The sequence below is a fragment of the Centroberyx affinis genome, unplaced genomic scaffold, assembly GCF_046629955.1.
Source record: "Centroberyx affinis isolate AG114_WGS23_722 - 3 ecotype Tasmania unplaced genomic scaffold, CSIRO-AGI_Caff_v1 ptg003852l_1, whole genome shotgun sequence".
Classification (NCBI taxonomy): Eukaryota; Metazoa; Chordata; class Actinopteri; order Beryciformes; family Berycidae; genus Centroberyx; species Centroberyx affinis.
The window spans coordinates 21,858-43,572 of record NW_027281699.1 but is presented as its reverse complement, the minus strand read 5'-3'; the positions used below and the strand labels follow the sequence as shown (position 1 = coordinate 43,572).

The 21,715-nt window shown below is 42.6% G+C and overlaps 1 protein-coding gene across 3 annotated transcripts in view; it reads right to left on the bottom strand.

Moving 5' to 3' along the window:
* The window catches only part of LOC139662620 (protein diaphanous homolog 2-like), a 66,660-nt gene that overhangs the window by 25,524 nt on the left and 19,421 nt on the right, over positions 1–21,715 (bottom strand). For 2 of the 3 annotated variants that reach the window (XM_071541322.1, XM_071541323.1), the window contains exon 3: positions 19,025–19,117. In XM_071541322.1, the coding sequence (XP_071397423.1) occupies positions 19,025–19,117 (93 nt within the window). Of the gene's footprint in view, positions 1–16,760; positions 16,827–19,024; positions 19,118–21,715 lie in introns of all 3 variants that reach the window. The other variant, XM_071541321.1, reaches the window with a different exon arrangement.

Here is a 21,715-nt window from a genome sequence, read left to right as displayed (position 1 = left end):
AGCTAGTTTTTAACTGAATGTCTGTATCCCTACTGTATCTTGTGCTACCCTTTTTTCTTCTTGACTTGCCCTAGTTCTGTAAACAAAGGACAGGACAAGAGTGCTTTGTAAAAAAAAAAAAAAGAGTGAATAAGCTTAGCTTTGCTTTCCAGAGAATGTTTGACACACTCCAGTATTCTCTGCAGTTCAAACCCCCAAGACTTTCCCATTTAAAATCTCTGCTGCAAGTCAGGAACATCCTGTGTGATATTTGTGATCAATCATGGCTGCAGAAAAAGATTGCACTGGCTCAAAATAATAAAAAAGATGCTATCCATAAAGTGGCGATCTGTTGAGGAATGAACTCCTCTGAGAAAAGTCTAGCTGTGCCAGACAGGCTGTTTGCAACCCCCAGTAGACGGACAGATTGATGGAGTGTGCCTTCATATATAGTAGTTGTCTTAAACCCAAGATGAGGCTGGATGCAATCTTGAGCAGTGGCAATGGCACAGTATAGCAATGTACAGCAAGAGATGTGTGAGAGGGTGAGTGACAAGTGGGGTGCTTCCATATGTAAACTGACATTCTATATAATTTAACAACACTCTACACCCCTTCTCTCAACATTGCATTCACAGACCCAAAAATGAACAAGCAAGCATTTATCTTCACACACATACACACATACAGAGACACACAAACGCAAAAAATACATCCTCTGTTCCACACATGTAACCTTCAACACAAACACACTTCCAAATGCCAGAGGGCAAATGGGTAGAGGAAGGGAGTGGGGGTCTTTTGTGCACTCTGAGTCTAGGTCTTGGCCATTAAATAAGCTGGCACTGCAGAGGTGAGCTGCATTGACAATGATGTATGGGAGAAACACACTCCATTGCTGTTATGAACCGGCTGGCTGTAGTGCGGACAACGTGCATGCAGGCACGCACATACACATGCACCAGCAAACACAAACACCGGCAAACACACTGACACACAAGTAAACGTACAGAAACAGAAACAGACACGCGCACACATGCACACGCACGCGCGCACACACACACACACACACACACACACACACACACACACACACACACACACACACACACACACACACACACAATCAAGGCAATCGTAGAGCCAACAGTATCTTTCTCTCATCCAGACAAATTCAATTTTCATCCAGGACATATGTAAGCTGATTAAAACAGCCAACAAAGACTGGAGAAATATGTCACATCCTTCAGGACTGGACACATTATTGAGTGATGCTTTGGCAACGGGACGCCTACTCTCTTTCTCTCTCTCTCATTGTCTTGTTTTTCTGGCTCTGTCTTCTGCACTCTCCTACCCTAAGAAAGGCAGACTCATTGCCTCTGACCAGCTGAGAAATGCAGGCTATCAGTTCCTCTCCATCAACATAAAGCTTATGTGTAGTTCTCTTTAGTGCACATGCTTAACAATTTAAACTATGTATTAACTTAATTTCATTTAAAGCTCAATTTAAAGCTCCAAAAGGTAAATAAATAATCAGTACCCTCAAGCAATGCAATACATATATTCTTTCTCTGCTGATTGTAATGAATCATTAGTTATAGTATGTCTTTATCGAGTGATTGTCTGTACTGAAGCCTGCGATATCATTTTGGTACATTACCAAATATGTAAAAAGTGTGTTTATGCACATTTGTTTAGGTGTTTACTTGTAAGCATGCATCATATATGTGATATTATTAGAAACATTGGACTCTGTAAATTACTATTTAAGCACTAGATGTGAAGCACGGCTTATTGCTTGATAATGTCATACTTGTACAGATATAACCCGCGGGATGTCACATAGCATCTATCATCTGAAACAATCAGGCCAATGAGGCTAAAAATCACACCCTCTAACTAATGGGACAAGCTGATATACCATAACACCATACAGTACTAAAATAACAAAGGAGGGACGTGACACCTTTGTCTTCCACTTTCTTGTGGCAGGGGTGGAGCCTCAACAGTCAAAAGTGTGTCATGCAGACACACACACATGCCCATGCACTGGGAGCGTCACAACGTCTGTTTAGCCACCGCAAAATAATGTCATATCACCAAACGGTGAAGAACACATTTGAATTATGAAAGAGGGGGTTAATTATGGATGGAGGGAGGGCAGAAGTAATGCCTTAGACAGTTCCCAGAAACACATGGTTGGCTACATGGCTACGGACCCAGTGCACACTCCTTGGCAAGTAACAAGTCAGAAAGACTCCTTAATTAGCTAGTCGGCACTGATAATGGTTGGTCTTTGTTGCATGTGGATGTATTCAACCTATTTTTTCTTAAGGAATACTCTTCAAATAAGTGCGTAAGATGAATGTGCTTAACTTAAGTTGACAAGGAAAACTGTGCTCTTGTCGACAATAAAGCGGCAAAATGATTATATAAAAAGCAATTATAACCACCACTCATCCTTATAGGCAGATGTGGAAAGTGATAGTCAAGACAGACATAAAAGACATTCATGAAAAGAGAGAATAGGCCCTTGATGTTGACTTCTGTCAAAACTTTCTTCTTGAGAAAATATACCACTTTCATCATCTTTGTTTTTTTAATGGTACTTTTTGGCAGCTGACACACACAAATATTTGACAGACAAGATTTTCTTACAATTCAATATCTATGAATTAATCCTCATCGACGTCCTCCCCATAGAGTCCAACTTATATGTGTTATCTGCTTGATGCGATGAACTTTCTGCATTTATGTGGACCAATGATTCCATTTCCCTTTTGCAAAAAGGGCTGCACCTGCAATTCCAAAGAATTGTAATGGGCTGTCAGCCACACACAAAAGCCATGCTCTCCAAAAAGGGGGTCAAAGATTTGGTTGGAGAGCAAGGAGTTGGGGGAGGGAGACTGGGTAGGTGGGGTGACTTAAAGAAGGGCAGTGGGATGGGGGTGGAACTAACGAAGGGCGTGCCTTCCCCTGCCTGGGAAAAAAGTCCAGGCCTTTGGGAAAGAATGGAGTTCTAGACATCCATAGAGCCTTGTTTTGGGGGCCTGTGACCCTGGAGGTTTCGGGGAGTTGGGGGAGGGTGAGTCAGATGGCCCCATTGCTTTGTGCCACAGTCAGTACTGTTGACAAGTTGCTCTGTGCACCAAGTAGTAGTAATTGAACTTTTATAGAAAACAGCAGGTTCTCCTCACCCACCCACCAGCTACACCAGCCATCTATCCGACTCCACCCCCCCCGGCTTCAAAATAGAATAATAAAAAATAAGAAAGAGTATTGTGTGCACTTCAGTCAGTCATTGGTCACACACACACACATTGGTTTGTCTTGTATCTGCACGGCTGCTGTTCTACACAGACCATAACTCTGGGTACATATGACTACACTTTCTTTGTAGAGTGTATGCTAGAGCTGAATAGTTGTGGAGTAATATCTCTGGTTTACAGCAGGTCATTCACTGGGTTTCTCCAGATGACTCTCATTACCAGCCTTGGCACACTATTCAGAATCGGTTAGAGTGTGTACCATGGCAATAATATAACTGACAAATAAAAGTAAAAAAAGTAAAACCCATCTGATTGGTTCAAGGTTGAAGAACATAAAAGAGGACAGGGAGGAAAATGGGGAGCTGACTTTGACACTGTCAGGTCCAAAGGAAGCTGAATGGAGCTTGGCTATACCCTGTCTAAGGCCGGCCTGTGGCGGTCCTTAGCAGTGAGGCCTTGGGACATCCACATGGCCCATTCACCCAGCTCAGCCGAAACATTCAAAGCTTTCCTTCCAAAGGGCCAAACTTTTGTTCCCTCACAAAAGGCCTGACCAGAAGTACTCCCATAGACTGGAGCCCCGTTCAAAATCAGATTACTTCCAGTGAAATCCTCCTTTCTCCATCTGCCAGTTAACTATGTCAGTGCCATTGTCTCTTCCCTGAAAAAGCTCTCCATTTTGGCATGATGGAGGCTGGATGTGTATTATTGCTTTTATTGCTACATTTATTCCAGGACCAAAGAGGCACCCCCCATCCCCATACTCCTTCCTCCTTTCCCTATATTTTTTCTTTGAAGAAAAATCTGGGCCACATGCCCCAGAGGAACGCAAAGTGCTTTAATTCATTCCCACCTTTTCTCTCTGGCTGCCATCTCCAAGGCCTCTCTTTATGCCCAGAAGTGATTTGTTCAGGCTGGACCATCAAAGCAATTATAGTAGCGGCCTGCTTCCCTATTATGAGGAGAGATGACTGACAACAGAGAGATGGTGCGGGGTGGAAGGGCACTTGGCTTCAATTTATTTGATCTGAAAACATTTTTTCATTCATTGGCATCCACTCAAACAACAAAACACAAACTGGTTAGATTATCTCCTTCAAATTTTTTTTATGAGAAAAACACCTTAGCCAATTCTCAATATAGCTATTTTCCATTACCTTTCTCACCTTCCTGGGCTAAGTGATTGAGTGGCACAGTTAGATGATGCAGGACAGAGAATGCCAGCAATGTAACAGAATACAGTGGGGTATGGCAGGCAGAGATGTGTAGCAATTAATGTAATGGACATGAGAGAGCACAATCCTTGGACTAATGAGAATGTCTTATATTACAGTGCAAATGCACAGGGTCGCCAAGGCTCATATCATTAGTGGCTATAGGAAGATGGCTCACCACAAAAGGGGATACTCCATAAATGGATAATGCGGGCGGAGAGAGTAGAGTACGGCGCCACTGAGACGATGTTCCATCCAAGAGTAATAATTCTGCCTGGAGTGACACAGGGTCACTGGGATGGATGGAGACAGGATGTGAGGAAAAAATAAAGCAAGTAAAGAAAACAGGGCATAAAGGTGGAAAAGGGGAAAAAGTGAGGACTGGGGCAAACTGAGGTTGATAAGGGAGAAATAGGTGTAGTATGAGAGTGAAGCAGCAAAGGTGAGAGCGAGAGAGAAAGAGAGAAGGAAAAGGGAGAGAAAAAGCAAGGGAGGAAAGTGATAGAGAGTAAGGAAGAGGAAGAGCAAGGAATAGAGCGCGAGAGAGATGAGAGCATAACGTGCAGACAGTGAGGGAGCAATATGACACATTGGCTAATCAGTCTGCTGTCTTTTTGTCTCAGATGCCTGTCATCTTGGCCATCAAGCCATCAAGACCTTGTGCCTCTCTCTCTCATTGACTGATTCCCCTATTCAATTATTCAAGGTTTATAAGCAGGAACCATCCATTCAGCTAGCAGCAGATCCAGTAAAATAATGAAAGGGCTGCTTCTTCAGCCGTATCGACTGTCATAAAACTTTTACAATTGGCAAAAGAAAAATCAATTTCTCAGACAGACCGTTACCACCATTGTAAACATATTAATGATGGTGTCAAGAGTGAGGAAAGAGCCCTAGCATGTAAGAGACTTTAATAATGCAGGCCATGAGTGATTTTACATGCTTTCTCACTAATCATAATGTATGGTTGCTGAATATTTACAATGATGGAATGCTATGTATAGTAAATGCAGTATATTTATTCGTATGTGTGCATGTGCGCACGGACATTCATGTGTCCTATAGTTAGTCAGAGTGGACTATGATTTAGACCGCATGTCTGTTGCTTTAGCTTCATGCTGACCTCATGGTCTCCTTATAAAGCTCCCCTGTGTGAATCATGCTGCGACATACAGACCATGTCAACCACAGGCCCACCGAGGAACGCTAAGCTTCAGTAAACGCACCCATAACTGCACAACTCACAAAAAAAAACAAAAAAACAACATACACATACATGCACAAACACACACTTGACAAAGAATAAACGTACATGTGCACACACAGACACACACATTCCCTCCGTCACTCTTCAGGAATCTTAGGGAACATCACAGTTCCCATCTGCCATAATCCGCCCCTGGGCAACAGTGACCTGAGCTACTGGAAAGAACTCATCTGGAGTGGGAGGAAAAAACATAATAGTTGAGGTAATGCAGTGTGCAGCCTCATCCTTTACTTAGCTGGCAATGCCCTCGGGGTGGAGATGTTACTCAGCAAACTCCACTGGCTTTCCACTAATGTATGACCCCTATACCGTCCTGGCCAGGCTGCTGCTCAGGCCCTCGTCCTGCCACCACACCCCACAGCATTGTTTATGGACTTTACATGGGACCCCTGGTCAATTTACAAATGCGCGCACACACACACAAACACACTACCAGTCAAAAGTTTGGACACACCTGATTGAATGTACTATGTTTTTCATTACCTTACAGCCATTTTGATGTAAAGGCTTATGTTTAAATGCTTGAAATTAGTTTTTCATACAAATATAAATATGGAAGTTGATGCATATGCATGAATTTCTGTCCAAAGCCTTTGCCTCTACATCAAGACAAAGAGTGGCTCCTTTAAAGAATCTAAAATATAAGATAGTTTTGATTTGTTTAACACATTTTTGGTCGCTGCATAATTCCATTTGTGTTATTTCATAGTTTTGATGTTTTTACTATTATTCTAAAATGTGAAAAATAGTACAAATAAAAATAAAATGTGCGTGTCCAAACTTTTGACTGGTAGTGTATACGTACATGCACACCTTCATGCAAGTTCAAGTTTGTTTGTATATATAGCCCTTTATCACATGCATGTCTCAAAGGACTTTACAGAGAATGAGCCTCACTAACTTTAACTGATCAACAATCAACCATAGAGCAGAATGATATGCATGATACAGGCACATCTATCTGTGCATGTATACAAGCAGAGACAGGTCACACATAATTGCAGTGAAACATGGACATACACGCATGTACCACACGCACGCACACACACACACACACACACACACACACACACACACACGCAAACATACACACTCCTAATCACAAATCCCTACCCCTTAACTTCCATCTGCTTAATCCTCATCCACTGGAGGCAGAGGGTCTGTACTGTGGCAAACTGTCTATTTTTAAACCTGACATATTAGTCATCTCTTAGGGGAGTAACATTGTAATTTATGGAATTCATGAATACCAAGCTGTTCTGTTTTCTTCTTGTTTATTTTTCCCCTTCTCAGCACAGTGAAACGGTTTCGGATGAATTCAAATAAACTCACAGACTCAGTTGGGGAGGATCCCTGTCTCGATAAGAGCCCAGATGCCAATCAGCTCCTGGTGAAGTGGGAGCTTGGTTGCTCTTCACACCATTTTGGGCTTCTGGTAAAATCTGTGTAGAGTTGTAGCTGATTTCCTTCCTCTTCAGCCCCCGATAGAAGCACACAATTGCTGTTAGATGCACAGGTGCACAGGCAATAATTCTCTCTGTCTGTCTTCCTGTTGCTCTCTCTCTTTCACTCCCTCTCATAAAGTGTATACAAAGTGTTGTTGAGAAATGTTCTCTCAGCCTCAAATCAGATAACTGGTCCCCTCCCTCAAATTCCTCCCAAGAGAAGCTCCTCACCCCTTGTGTTCCCTCAACCTGTCTTTATAATTTACTCATTATCCCCCTTAGATCTGAATCTACATTTACATTTTAACCTGAGTCCACCTGAGATTCACCTCCGCTACAAAATCAGAGGATAAAGACAGCTACTATACATGAGATTTTTAGAAACTCCTTGACGGGATCATGTGGACAGCAAACTGAAGTTTAGGATGGTGAAATAGTAATCCATCAACAGTTTTCAGCTGGGCATTCATTGTACCATTACAAGAGTGCAGCAGAGGTCCTCTGGCAGACCTCTGGCCGGGGATATTGGCTTTGAAGGCTAATGACCTCAAATTGTACACTCGTGGGTAATTAAGCATGGCCGTTCCCCCAGTAGCTTACAACAGCAAATATGTCATTGTGAGAATAAACAACAATTAGAGTTACACTCATTACGCACTAATTGCATCATTCTATGGAGCAATCACAAGCAAGAGGACATCTTAGTTAAAGCTACAAACAGAAAGTACGTAAAACATAACAGACAGAAGACCATATTCCAAATATTTTAACATTCATTTGATTTACCCCCCCAAAAAAAGAGGAGGTACGTGAACACTGGGCATTAAACAGAGCGTGCATTTAAAATCCTCATGGGCATTTTGTGGTTGACTACAACAGCTACTTGCTGTGCGCAGTTAATGTGGCCGTGAGTGATGCTTAAGTGCAGGGAAACTCATACAGGCATGGGAGAAATCTGAATCCACTCAAATTCTCCCATCAGACACTAACCAAATAGAAGTCAAAAGAACGAATAAGAAGAAAAAGAGATAAAAAGGGAAATGAAAAAAATAGGGGAGCAGCTAAACCAGTGGGATTAGCGCTAAGTAACTAAATGGGCCATATCACTTTTCCATTACCAGAAAGGAATAGCTATTTCAGCTGCTGGAATCTAAATAAAAAAGGTGAACTCTGTCCTTCCATCCCTTGTTCATTCACGTGTAAATGTTGCACACCCTTATAGCCTTCCGTTTCTTTTTACCCCATATGAGCAAATGGGAATTTGCCGTCCCATCAATAAATAAACTTGACGCAAATAAACAGATAAATAAATAAATGTGAAGAGCCTAGCAAATGGGCATCAGTCAGCATTAGTGATGGAACCGTGTCAAGCACAATCACGCTTGACTGGAGGGGGAGTGCCTGAGTGTAGGGAAGATTCTTGCTGATTGCATGGCCAATTCCCCTTAGAGAGAGAGAGTGTGTGTGTGTGTGTGTGTATGGGAGGGGAGGGGAGGGCATCACTGTGGTTTTCTCCTTTTACCTTCATTTAGCCCTCCCCAGTCCCCCTTGCCCTCTTTAACTCTTTTTTTCTCATCTTTGCGTCCGTCTGTCATTCACTTAATTTCATTGGGTTGCGTGCACCTCTCCTCTACCTTCTCTCTCTGTCACTTACCCAATTTTCTCTCTACCCAATGGGACACAAGGGAGCAACTTCCATTTCTTTTTGTCCTTGATGACGTGAAGCACTTGGATAGTCTCTCCCAACTTCGTTCTCTCTCTCTATAAACTACTTTGTGCTCCCTTTCCTCCCTGCGTCTGGCTTGGCCATGTTGTAAGGCCTTTACAGGACAACATGACAGGACCTCCTACATTTCACCCCCAGCTCTGCCAGATTAACACACGCACACACACACACACACACAAACTCCCGTTGTGACCTTGACTAACTTCTTATATTATTCATTATCTCTGTTATAAGTTAAATGAATGATAGGGGTGCAGTCACAACACTAAAAAACAAAAGAAAAACCCAACAAACTGACCAAATCTGCGTTTATCCTTAAATGTGGATTGGGATGAAGTCATTGTTCTCCTGACACTTGGGATTCGCCTGATGTTCATACAAATACAGTAATGTCCATCACTCATCAGAGCAGCAATGGATTTGCTTTTTATTTGGAATGACATATGGATGGTTTACCACATCGCGTCACGGAAACCAAACTAAACTAAAACACCATGGTTGCTAAAGTATGCACATCCTTTATAATTTAAATGTTTCAATGAAATATAATGTTCAAAGAGACTTACTGCTGTTATCAAAATAGCAAAACATATTGAAAGGTGTGCACACTAATGCAACCAAGGTGATTTAGTTTTCCTTGTTTAATAAATCGGAAATGAGCAGCCTTTTGTTTTTACCTTGATTTTGCTGCTTACTATCTCAAAACGAGAGTGAAAGAAGTCTGGTTTAATATGTTTTCACTTCAGGCTCCAAGGCAATGAATATACATATTTACTGCATATGACATATTTTATGAATCTATCCTATTCAGCCTTAATTTTCTGCGGGAAAAATACTTCAACTCCTCAAAGTTCCATTTTCTCAAAGTGAAAGAATGCACAAATATTTGTGCATTTGCTCAACCTTTTTAAAGCACAACAAACACTGCAAAGAGAGGTGGTGAATACTTCCAGAAGTGATTCTTACTTTGACTGCCTTGCTGCCAGATTCAGATTATTGATTAGACTGGGGAAAATGGTGTATAATACAATTAGATCTAAAAATGCTGTATTGTGTTTGCCTTGCAGGTCATCTCAAAATTAGCACACTCAAAAAACGAACAACCCTATCTCAATATTGTTGCACCTCAGAAATGTGGGATATTAGTTAATTAACACTTTGTGAAAACATGTCTTAATCACCTAGTCTGCAACACTACTAGGTGTGGAAAAAAACAAAAAAATCAGGAAAGCAATGTTGCAAGATCCAGCTTCTCCAGGATGCGGAGAGCCTCAAATATACTGCCGTTTCTGTAAACTAATATTGTTCTAAACATTACATTTATTGATTCCTTACATACTGAGAATGGAACATTTAACACATGTTGAATACAGGGTTGAGTTCTTAATTGAAATGGCATCATTGAAACCTTCTCTCCATACACACGCTCTCTCTTTATCTATATTTCTGGGGAATTACCCTTATCACTCATTGCCTGGTCTGCCTCTCTTTCCCCATGCCTCCTTATTACACATATCAACCTTGCCAAATGGGAAACTAAAATATTAATTCCACATCATCGTGGCTGACAGATTGTAGATAGTGGCCCACACTCCAAATGCAAACAGCAGCCTGGACACAATTTCTTCATACTGTAGTAATAGCCACCTCATCTCATTTAATGAGGGGAAAAAACAAGAGCATGATAGAGGGGAAGAAGCATTTGATTCTGGCACTGCTTCTCATTGTCAATGGAACACATAACACCATCCTATTCCACCGTGCGTTATTTATTCTGTGGCTGATCATCAGTTGGCCCCGCTGTACGCCTAATGAGCGATAAATAAGGTTTAATTCAACCGACGCAAGTTACCCATCCTTCAGTGCTAAGCGTGATAGCTGAGGTGAAATTCCATTGGAATATTATGAGGGCAATTTTTCAGCCTGGGGGATGGTTCGACTGCCTCCCTCATATTTGGCTTTCAAAGGCATTCCTTTGTCTTTAAGCTCTGCGAGTTATAGGTCTATTAGGAATTCATCAAACAATGAACGATATCAATCTTATTGGGTGAATGTGCCCTGGGTAAAAATAAGATAAAACCTTCCATTACAGGGCCTCCGAAGAATATTTGCCCTCCAAAATTGATCCAGTATTGACAATTTACACTTAGGGTGACCTTTCATAACTGCCCACATACTTGAAAGCCAATAGTGTTTGGAGAGTGGATAAGAAAAAAATAGGACCACTGCAAAAGCTCTAGGATATTATTGAAGATAAGAAGTTAGTAGTGAGTTTTGCTCTGCAGTTGTTCGTTGATGGTCCACTAGGCGGGGGGGCTGAGTACTGTTCACATCAATGAGGCACTGTACCCACAGAGTGGGACAATATTGGACATAGGCGTCGAGAGCTCTGAGTCCATTATACAACTAGGTCATTGACTTCATCTCTGAAAAAAGTCAGTGGTACCATAGGGAGTTGGGCTCAGCGTGGCAAGTCCACTCATAGAGGGACTTGTAAAAGGGCATGAGAGCAAGGCAGTGGCACCAAGAGGGCATTGAAAGAGCACCCTGTTGATATCCTACACCCAAAGTAGATGGCGTATAAATTAAACAGCAAGGGGTTAACAGCGGGGGCAGGGGCGAGAGACCCCTGGTGTCCACTCAGAGAGAGATTGCCTTTTATTGAGATTTGATTTATCCTCTCAAAATGGCTCCATGTCACACTTCACTTACTTTACTGTCCTCTCTTGGCAGAGTCAAGCGACGGATCGGTTATGCGCCAAGGGTACTCAAACGGTACATAAAATCTTCATCTATATTTCCATGATGGGTTTTCTACTGGGGATGAAAAATGATCAGGTCCGGAGAAAGGTCTTTCGGGTCAATGGGAGGGACAATGGCTTTGACTATGCCCTGGGACATCAAACCTTAAATGGAGTGGCTGACCATGCCTCAGTTCCATCCCATCTGCCTTTTCCTTTGGCTGTTGATAAATATCCTTATCTATGAGAAGCAGGTGATAGGTTTCAAGCAGCGCGTCTCTACAGAGCTTTGCTCCCATCCACTCTATTGATATCTCACATCTACTAAGCCATGCGAGCCATAGCTAGAGGCACCAACACCCTCTGGGTCTCCTCGCCCCAAATCACGTTAGCTCCACTTCCTGTAGGAGCACCCTGGGGCCGCCACGATGAATAACATCTATCAACACCCTGAAGTAGAAGCCAGGAGCCTGTAGAGTCAAAGGGCTTCAGCCCTCAAGTGAGAAACATGCTATAGCAACAGTGCCTATCTGATGTGTGACAAGCTTGGGCGTATGTGTGTGTGTATGTCTCTGAGTAAGTGGCTGCATGCGAGTGTGCATGTGACACAGTCAATGAGAACAATAGCCAGAGCGGTAGACAGACAACAAGAGGGAGATAAAGCGATGGATACAACATATGTGTGAGCAAATTAATTGCTAAGGGAATTACGATCACTATCACTTCCTGTGATATAATTTAAGAAACAAATGTGCGATCCCCCCTCCCAGATCAGAGGCGAGATAAGGAGACAGCTCCCAGGCTGAACATAACATGGCTGTCTTCGCCAGGGTCACACGGATAACAAACAGAGAGATAATAAGTTAAGGTATTAAAAGATCATTTATGTCAAGATTGAGGGCGGGGGAGATAACAAGAGAATGAGGGGAAAAATGCTTTATCTTTGCTGGCCTCTCCTCTTTATGCCACTTCACAGTGGCCGTTTCATTTGCCTCTTTGCAGATTCATCCCCTTTCTGCCTTAAAAATTTCATGAGAGAAAATAGGTAATTTAATCTTCATTAAACATACAGGGGGCCCACTCTCTGGCCTGACTGGCTGAATTAACTGCTAGGCTTCGGGGGATTAGACAGTTGGGCTGGAATTCCGTAATCCTGACAAGCATTATATCACTGCATCTTTATTTTTTTAATGGTGGTAAGATGATACCTCTCTGGTCAATGTCAAAGAGGTCCTTAAGAGACTTGCAATATAGAACAGAGGGGGGGAACTTTTGATGGACTGACCTGTGAAGGTGAAGCAGTAGAGTGGGGCAGAGGGAGGAAAGGAGAGAGGCCCTGGTTTGGGATCTTAATGACTTTGAAAAAGGCAGTAAATAAATAAGATTGGCTTGGTTCTCTTTGAAATCTGATTGATGTGTCTTTTGGGATGCCCCCCAGTATGAAAGACCCACTGAGTCTGTGGCTTTCATCCCTGACCGAAAATCGATGAGCCAGGATGTATGAGAGGCTCCTGCTCTCTACCCACCAATCTCCTGCCAGATACCCAGGTAACTATCGCACCAGAAAGGGAATAGGGGGTGGGGGAGGGGTAGGTAAACTCATATGCTGTTTTAGCCCTCATTCAACTGAGGCTCAATTTTGAAATACACACTGCCTCTGGAAAACCGGTCCTTGTAATGTATCCCATCAAACCAATTTGATTCAAAGTACAAAATACTGTATATTGTCTTCCAGCAATGAGAGTGAACCCGCAACAGAAGCCTGGCTCCACTGGTCCCTATCAATCCATCCAGTTTCTGTCTGTTGAATTAGGACTGGCTGGTGTAATTGCATAACACATGGCTATGGCCTCCTGGGTTAGGTTTCCATCTTACACAAAGTGGAGACAAGGAAATAGGAAATGCTTCTGGAATTGGATGTAATTGTGATTGGCGGCACCTAGAATTGTACTCTGCCTGATGCTTGAGGAAGTGTGTTGGAGTATAGTTTAACCTAAAGGACGACAAAGAACGGCGTGCTGGGTTTAAATGAACCACTCCGACATAAGCAGAGATGCTTGTGTGACTCTGAGAGACTCTCTCTGGTACGCGCTACTCGTTTGAGGATGACAGGAGGTTAATCAAGCTTTAAAGCGTGAGATTACAACAGACATGACAAGCAGGCGTGAATAGATTCGGCACACTGTGTGATATAACTGCTTAGAGAACCTTCTCTACCAGGAAACTCAGGGGGTGAAATTTTGTCAGTCCCTGAGTCAGAAGGCAATCAAATATAAGCAAAAACAAAAGAAAGCACAGAGAGAAAAGTGCATTAACATTAGCGCCATTGCCCTGACCTAGAAATTACACCATCATTCTCTAAAAATTGACACTCAAAAGTTGGCAATCCCCACCATTCACAAAATACTAACATCCAAAAGACAGCTTTCAGTGATTCTGAGATGCCTTTTATCACCAAATCATCTGTCATTGGGAAACTTAATTGTTTCTTTTCACAAACTATACATTTTTTATTTTTCCCTCAGAGTGTGCATAAAGATTTGCGTTTGAGCCCTTTCACGAGGTGAGACAAATTCCCCCAATGCTGCATAGCGGCTGAACTCATTTCCAGATTCTATTTAGAAAAAAATCCATAGAGCCGGCATGTCAAGAGGATTTTCCCCTCTCATCACCTCAGAGTAGAGAATCCATGCAGCTGTTTATCAAACCACAGTACAGGGCTCCACATCAAAAAACAGAGAGCATTCAGTGCATAATGCATTCTGGTAGTATAGTAATGTTTTCTCAGTGCAGACTGCAGCTGTGCATTGGAAAAACACCATGCGCACTAGGAAGACTCTGATGAACAATGCCATGTAGGGAAGAGTGTGAGACGGTTGAGGTGCCACCATTAGATCCATAGCATTCTTCATTGTCTCATAAGCATAGGATAATAGGTCAACCACATACAGCACATTCGATATGAAGCACAACACATTCATACAATCAAAAACATTCTGTATATGAACTCACAATGCACAGTCTCAAACCTATCGTTTCCAAGCATATCACACCATACAGAATGAATGCATAGTGGAATGATGGTATATATATATATATATGATAAATATGTTTGTTTACGGCTTGTTATTGACAAATTCTTCTCAAGAGTAAAGTGAACTTCGGAATTTGATCTCTCTCGTTTGTAAGTACACTAAGTGCTTTCAAATATTTATAATGAAAACAAAATACCACCAATGTTGCTAGGTCAAACACTGCAATTCAATCACACAGTAAATGCTCACAAACTCACCTATAAACACACTATCACATTTCCAGACATACAACACACATAAATACAGACAAAAAGTGAGGGCGGACAGACACTGTTGCAACACACAGATGCGATCTGTTGAGGCGGCCAGATAAATCAATTTCAGCCAAAGTTGCCTCAAAGTAGGCCAGGGCACAAAAAGCAAGAATCCATTAGAAGGGGGTATTTCTGGGGTGCTGTTGCACATCAGTCTGACATTTACCAGACATATACTGTAGGGCTGGAAAGGGAGAACGAGCGTGGAATACACAGAAACATTGTGCGTGGCCGAAGGGTAAAGGTCTGCAGACCTCTCTAGCAGAACACTTCCAACACATGGCCAGAAGACAGGAAGTGATGTCATGCTCTATCAGCAAAGGCCTACAGTAAGGTCGACAGATAGATGATTCCTGGAGCTGCTCCACGCCACAGAGATGATGCTGAGTGAATCGAAAACTTCCTATTAGACCAATTTCAACAGTAATGCACTGCAGCATATTGAGATTTAAAGGTAATCTATGTAAGATTTTCACTGTAACATAGCCTAGCCTAGTTGTTTCTATAAGATATATGGAGGGATTTTTTACAGGCCATAAATAGGCTCCTCCCCTATAGCTAGAGCCCTTCACCACCCTTTATAACCATGCAGGCTCTGCCTCTCCCAAGGAAGGGTTAGGTTAAGTTGTGCAAACACTTGTGCAGAAGCAGCCAGTGTCAGCCAGCCAGTCATAAACTCACCCAAATTGCCTTTGACAGTCAAATTTGATGGTCAAAAACCAGAATAAATACTGGTATTGCTTGGGTATTAATGGAAAGAAGAACCTGAGACAGACCAAAGGAATTAAGACTGATGGCTGTTTGTCTCCTAGACAGGTAAGTGCAATTTGCTTTATCTAATGTTTGTTATCTGGACTATTTCTATTGGGGAAACTAGTCTAGCCCTACTAACTAGATCCAATACCTAATTTGCATTACTCAGAACCAGGCCATGCCAAGCTATGCAGGGCTGAGCCTGATAAAGGCAAAGCCCAGTTGGTTTGTAATGTGTTTCCATTATATACAGAGATAACTGGGCTAATGCTAGTTGCAGGATGCTACTAAGCTACTAAGTTAGAAGCTGTTCATCTGTTATGCCAACCGTGGCTAAGTTTAGCCATTAGTTATGAATAGTGGACTTAGATCTGGTGTAGTTTTATGTTGTCGTCTGTATTCTGTTCTGTACAGAGAGCAGAGCTACCTAACACAGCGCACAGGAGAGAGATAACCCCTCAGCTCTATTTACCTTGAGCATCTGGTCTTTTGGCAAAAGCCTTGGTAACACAAATCAATGATTGGTCAACACAGTCTATTTTGATGTGCCATAGCAAAATCATTAACCTTAATGATAATAATCCATAGCTCACAAGCCTTAAAGTGTAACACACACTGATCCCCAGCCATGAAGTTATCACAATCAGTGTTGAACCGTTTGACAATTGATTCCATTTGTTTTCCTCAGTGAGGGGGCGTGCATGCAGTGCGGTTTGGAACGGGAGGGGATGGAGGCAGGTTTCGTCTGTTTGTTTTGATTCAGATACGTCATCCATCTCATGCCTGTAGGGGGTGCTATTTTACATAAATCTAGGACAAACTGAGATATACCTTTAAGCATCTTTATCCCTTGCTAAAGTCAAATGCAGCAACTCAGCACAGGACTCTGTGTGTGGTAGAGCAGCTCAGCTTGAGTGTTCTGAGTGGAAGGACGTGTGAGTTATGCAGCCAGGAGGGGTGCAGGAGGAGGCAGGGTGGTGCTGGGGCTGGGTTAGAAAGGGAGTTAAATACACACACCTAGCGTTCTGTTACCATGGTTAGCACCCGGCCACCGAGAGGCTGGACTGGAGGGGCTTTGATCACCTGCAACAATGATGGAGTGGACAAAACAAAAAAAAAAGAAGGGAGGGATGGAGGAAAAGGAAAAAAAGAGAGAAAGGCATCATAGATGAGACATTTCAGATATTTGGCACGAATTAACCACTCCCAAAGTGTTGGCACAAAACCTCTGTGAACTTGGGCACCATCAGGCTTCCTAGGGCACCCACACACATTCACACACAGCCACATACACACATCAATAAATATTAAATGTAAAAAGGCACTATTTGCATTATTTTTTTATGTCAGTGCCATTTTTTGCCTGATGAAGGTCTCAGTACCGAAATGTTGCTATTTTTTAAATAAATGTTTTAATTGCAAGTATAGACAGTGTGCGGGAGTCTCTTCAAATGTGTTGGGGAGCCACATTATAGTTGTTGAGACATATACAAATTCAAGGCAAAACAAGACAGCAAGTAAGAGTATAAATGTGTGTTATGTGTAAGCATACTACAGTGTGTGTGTGTGTGTGCGTGCGCGCGTGTGTATGTTGTGTTGCATTCTAAAACACTATACATCTGCTTTGTAAGTAAATTCAAAAATTACATTATTTTAAAAATTATTTAAAATCTTAAATTACTTGGAAAGGTCTTTTGTTCTTCAAACTTCAATATATAATACTGTATAATAACTTGAACAATATTACCAATAATAATAGCGAAGGAGAATAGGTGCATTTTTTTTATGTAAATATAAGAATAAAATCTCTGGATCTTTATCCAAGCCAGGATCTCTCTCTCTCTCTCTCTCACTCTCTCTCTCTCTCACACACACACACACACACACACACACACACACACACACACACACATACACACACACACACACACACCACACACACACACACACACTTACTTTGTCATTAAAGATGACTGGTGGTAGACCCTGGATGAGAGATCAGTAAGTCACAGTAACACAGGTACTATGTAGGTAGTTTCACACTAGCATTGGTAAATACTTTGCGAATGAATTAACTTTTATTTTTGTGTCATGCCACATAAGTTGCCCATCCCGCATGAGGTTGCTTGACAAATGATATCATGAACATAAAAATGAGCATTGGGCAAAGCCTGGCAGGAGAGGAAGCCCTCAGTGACCCAGGCAGGGTGGGAAAGGGCCTGACTGATATGTCCTGGCCGTGTCTCCCCACCTGGCCAAGCAGTTACCTCTCCACTGCCAAATCCAAACCCAACAGCCAGACAGGAGAGGACCTCTCATGCTACTCTTCTCTGTATCGATCCAATTTTACCATATGTGTTGCTAGGGCAAACAACGAATGCCTACATAAGTCCATATTTCAACACTCTACAGTTCCTGGATTCCTGCCACAACTCACAGCACTTTAACAGTGTAAATACAGCAAATCAAACCAAGCTGCATTAGTTAGGCAAAGAGTGAAGAGCCTCTTTCCACAGGGTAATATAACCATAAAATCTATAGATATACACATGGTTCACCAACAATCTAAAAATACATGGTTTGGATAGGAATCTCCTTGCTCTGGCTTGAACATGCATGCTTTTTTCCCACTGCTTAGCCTTGCTTCTTGGTGCGTTATCTATAGCAGAATCATGCACTCCAGCCACTGGTCTGATTTTTTCACTCTTTTTTCTAGATGGCAGCACCTGTGGCTCTTCTGCAATACTCTGACTTGCATATCAATTGACCCTGGCACCCCTACCAGGTGGTACTCCCCTGGGTACGGGGCATTCATCATGGCAGAATGGAATATGTTAACATTGGGATTACGCTAAATCAGCCTCAGTCCTACCGCAGCCAGCATGGCCATATTGTAATCAGTGCTTTATGAATGGCAAAGGGACAATGAATTGCTAATGAACTGCACTAGGCCACATGTGTGTGCCTGTTCGATATGACAGTGTGTGTACGTGTGTGCTTGTGTGTGTGCATGTGTTCATGTGTGTGTTTTTGTTTGTGTGTGTATCGGTCATGAATCGTCACAACAAGCAATTAAGTGCAAGCAAGAGAGCAATGCTCCTTTCATATGATGGAGAGCAGTCATGACTGTGTGTGATTACATCATGTTACATGTGAAGCAATGTACATAAACACATCAAGGGGGACAACATGAAGGAGGCAGGTTTTCTGCGGCCAGGTGAGAGTGACAGAAGGTGGAAATGAAACATCAGGACAGAGGGATGGGGTTCTCACTCTCTTACCGTTGCGTGGGGTCCGTTTTCGCCGATCGCGGAAGGCTGCTCCTGACTGTAGAGCCTCCATCAGGCTGTCCATCACACCAGTTTCATCTCCCTCTGTAGGAGAAAAGGAAACAAGGAGGGATAGGTTTACAGGACACTGTGTAAATCAATGCAAACATAACATATTGAGCTATACAACATAATATATGTACAGATATACACATAGACATAAACACAAATACACAAACACACATGCACTTGTACATGACTGCTTCAAGGTCTAACTTTAGGGTATTTGTCTGGAGGCAATGGATGCCCTCTGTCTGCACATGCATTTTAACAATGACCTTACATCACCGCAAAGACGGAGCCCAGATTCTGAATGAGACTCACAATATAGACAAGCCTATTAAAGAGTGCATCAGCATTAAGGCAGAGACCTGTCATTCAGGCCCTCCCTTTTCTTCAGTGAACAGCTGGGAAGGAGGAAAAATACACTGAGAGCTTAGCAACTAATACAGGCAGAGGAGCCCCAGGATGAAAGCATCCACTGATGGCCATTGACAGATATTCTTTCTGTGGCTAACGCAGGGGAGCTAAGTGCTCTTTACAAAGATTTAGTGTGGAGCCGCTCAATACCCGGGCGCTCTATCATTGTTCCGTCAATGACACCGGGACCGGCCTTCGAAAAACATTCCCCCAGCCCACCATTCCAGCTGTCGTGTGGATCCATGAAACCAGAGAACTGGAGGCAGTCCGCATGGTCGAGGAGACAGGGAGGAGGCACTAAAAGTACTGAGGCCAATAGCACTACAAGTTGGGCCCACACTGTGCGCATGCAGCATATCGCTCGATGGAAAAGGGGTTCAAAAATAAGCTTAGGTCTTATATCTAGGTCATCTATCTTTACACCTCAATACTAATGAGTCAGAGGGGCACCCTTTTTATCATTGTGGTCCAGAACAGACATTATTTTAAACTAGGATCATTAGGGTGACTTATTGTGGAGCTGCAGATTTGGCCATCAATCCTTTCGCATACATGAGTGAACTAGCTCTTCCCCCATGTTTACCATCATAGTCCAGGCATCTTTTTCCCCCATTCTGCTTACAGCTATGGCTGAGGGAAACGTCTGGAAATTACTGGAGACAACTGCTGCTTTCACCACACAGCACTTTCCCAGAGAGCGGGGTGATCAATCTTTTGTTTCTTGCATGTGCTCAAAGAGACATGACAGTCAGGCAAATTGAATTTATGAACGCAACACGTTGACACTACTGCACAATTAATTTGAAGAAATGCCACATATTTTGCCATTACCACGGAAAGTCAGCGCTGCTTGTGTTTTTCCCCTCTCCTCAAGCAACAAGCCACCCAACCTGCGATAGTTTATGCAAAGAAAGACGGTACAACTAAGAATAGAAACACGTCTTATGCAAATTAAAAAAGCAACTCTTCACTCGTACTCACACTAATTTTGCACTTGAAACTGTATCTCATTCCTTCTCTTTCTTCCTCAAGTCCTTCCCAAGGGCTACTTTGAAATCAAAGTATCTGTTCCGGCTGTGTGCTGTGCTTAAAAGCAATCCCGATTAAATCAAGCTTAATTAGACCAGCTTTATCAGAACAAAACCAAAGCTGAGCCAAGTAGTGCTTATCTCAAATTGCAGCACTACACCTCTGATAGCAAGCTCATTGGTTTAAAGGGGGGCATGGGTTTCGCCTGCTTTGGACCTGAAGAACAGGATGGTGAACAGCTAGCAGCTACTATAACAGTATCAACTCCCAAGATCATTAGCCACTTCTTCATATGTAGGCTACCAAGGACATATTGTGAGCCTGACAGAAGGCACAAAGTGTTAAGTGGCAGGTAAACATTTATCTACCGCCACCTTGGCACAAGAAACTTTTTGACAGCTCCTTCTTCACTGCCTTCTTCATGGAGACCTAGACATCACAGGGGGCACCTGACACTTTGATCAATTTGTCCTACTTCTAGCTTAACTGTAGCACAATTCATCATTTGTAATGACCAGGACTTGGGAGCCTTCCTAGACTGGGGTTCAGGGGGAGGACTGCAGACACAAAGAAGCAAAATGACTAAAATGGGAAACATACTCCCCAGTCACCTACCAGTGCTCCATTAACTATGTCCTATTGGGCCCAGCTTAAACTCAAACAGGCCACACCTCTGCTCACAACACGGCCTCGGAGATGAGGCTTCAGTAGTTAGACCTTTTAGTGTCTAACAACTGTGCAACATATTCAACACATCTGCACAGACATGGCTAAATGAATGTTTAGCGAGAAAATAGAAAACATTATTTGAGTAGACTCAAATTCAGTATATATTATTTCTGTAATCCTTACAGCAAACTTTCCTCATTACCTTAACATTGCCCACTTTAGAGAAAGGTTTTCTGCCTTGTTCCCGCAGTTCACTCTTGTCTTATTTTGAGCTGTTAAACCTAGGGCAAATATTCATCCGCTTCTCATTAGCAGCAGTGGTAGATTGCGTGCTGGGGAATTACAGAAAAGCTAACCTTTTATGCCCAAAGATCTTTCTCGAGAGGAAAGATCCCCCCTGCTCACAGGAAATTGCTTTCTAAATGGGTTAAGATGGGCTAAGACCCGAGACATTGACAAACCCTTCCAGTGATGAAACACCTTGGCGGGCACCTCAACAGACAGCCCTGGGGTCCTTTAATGATC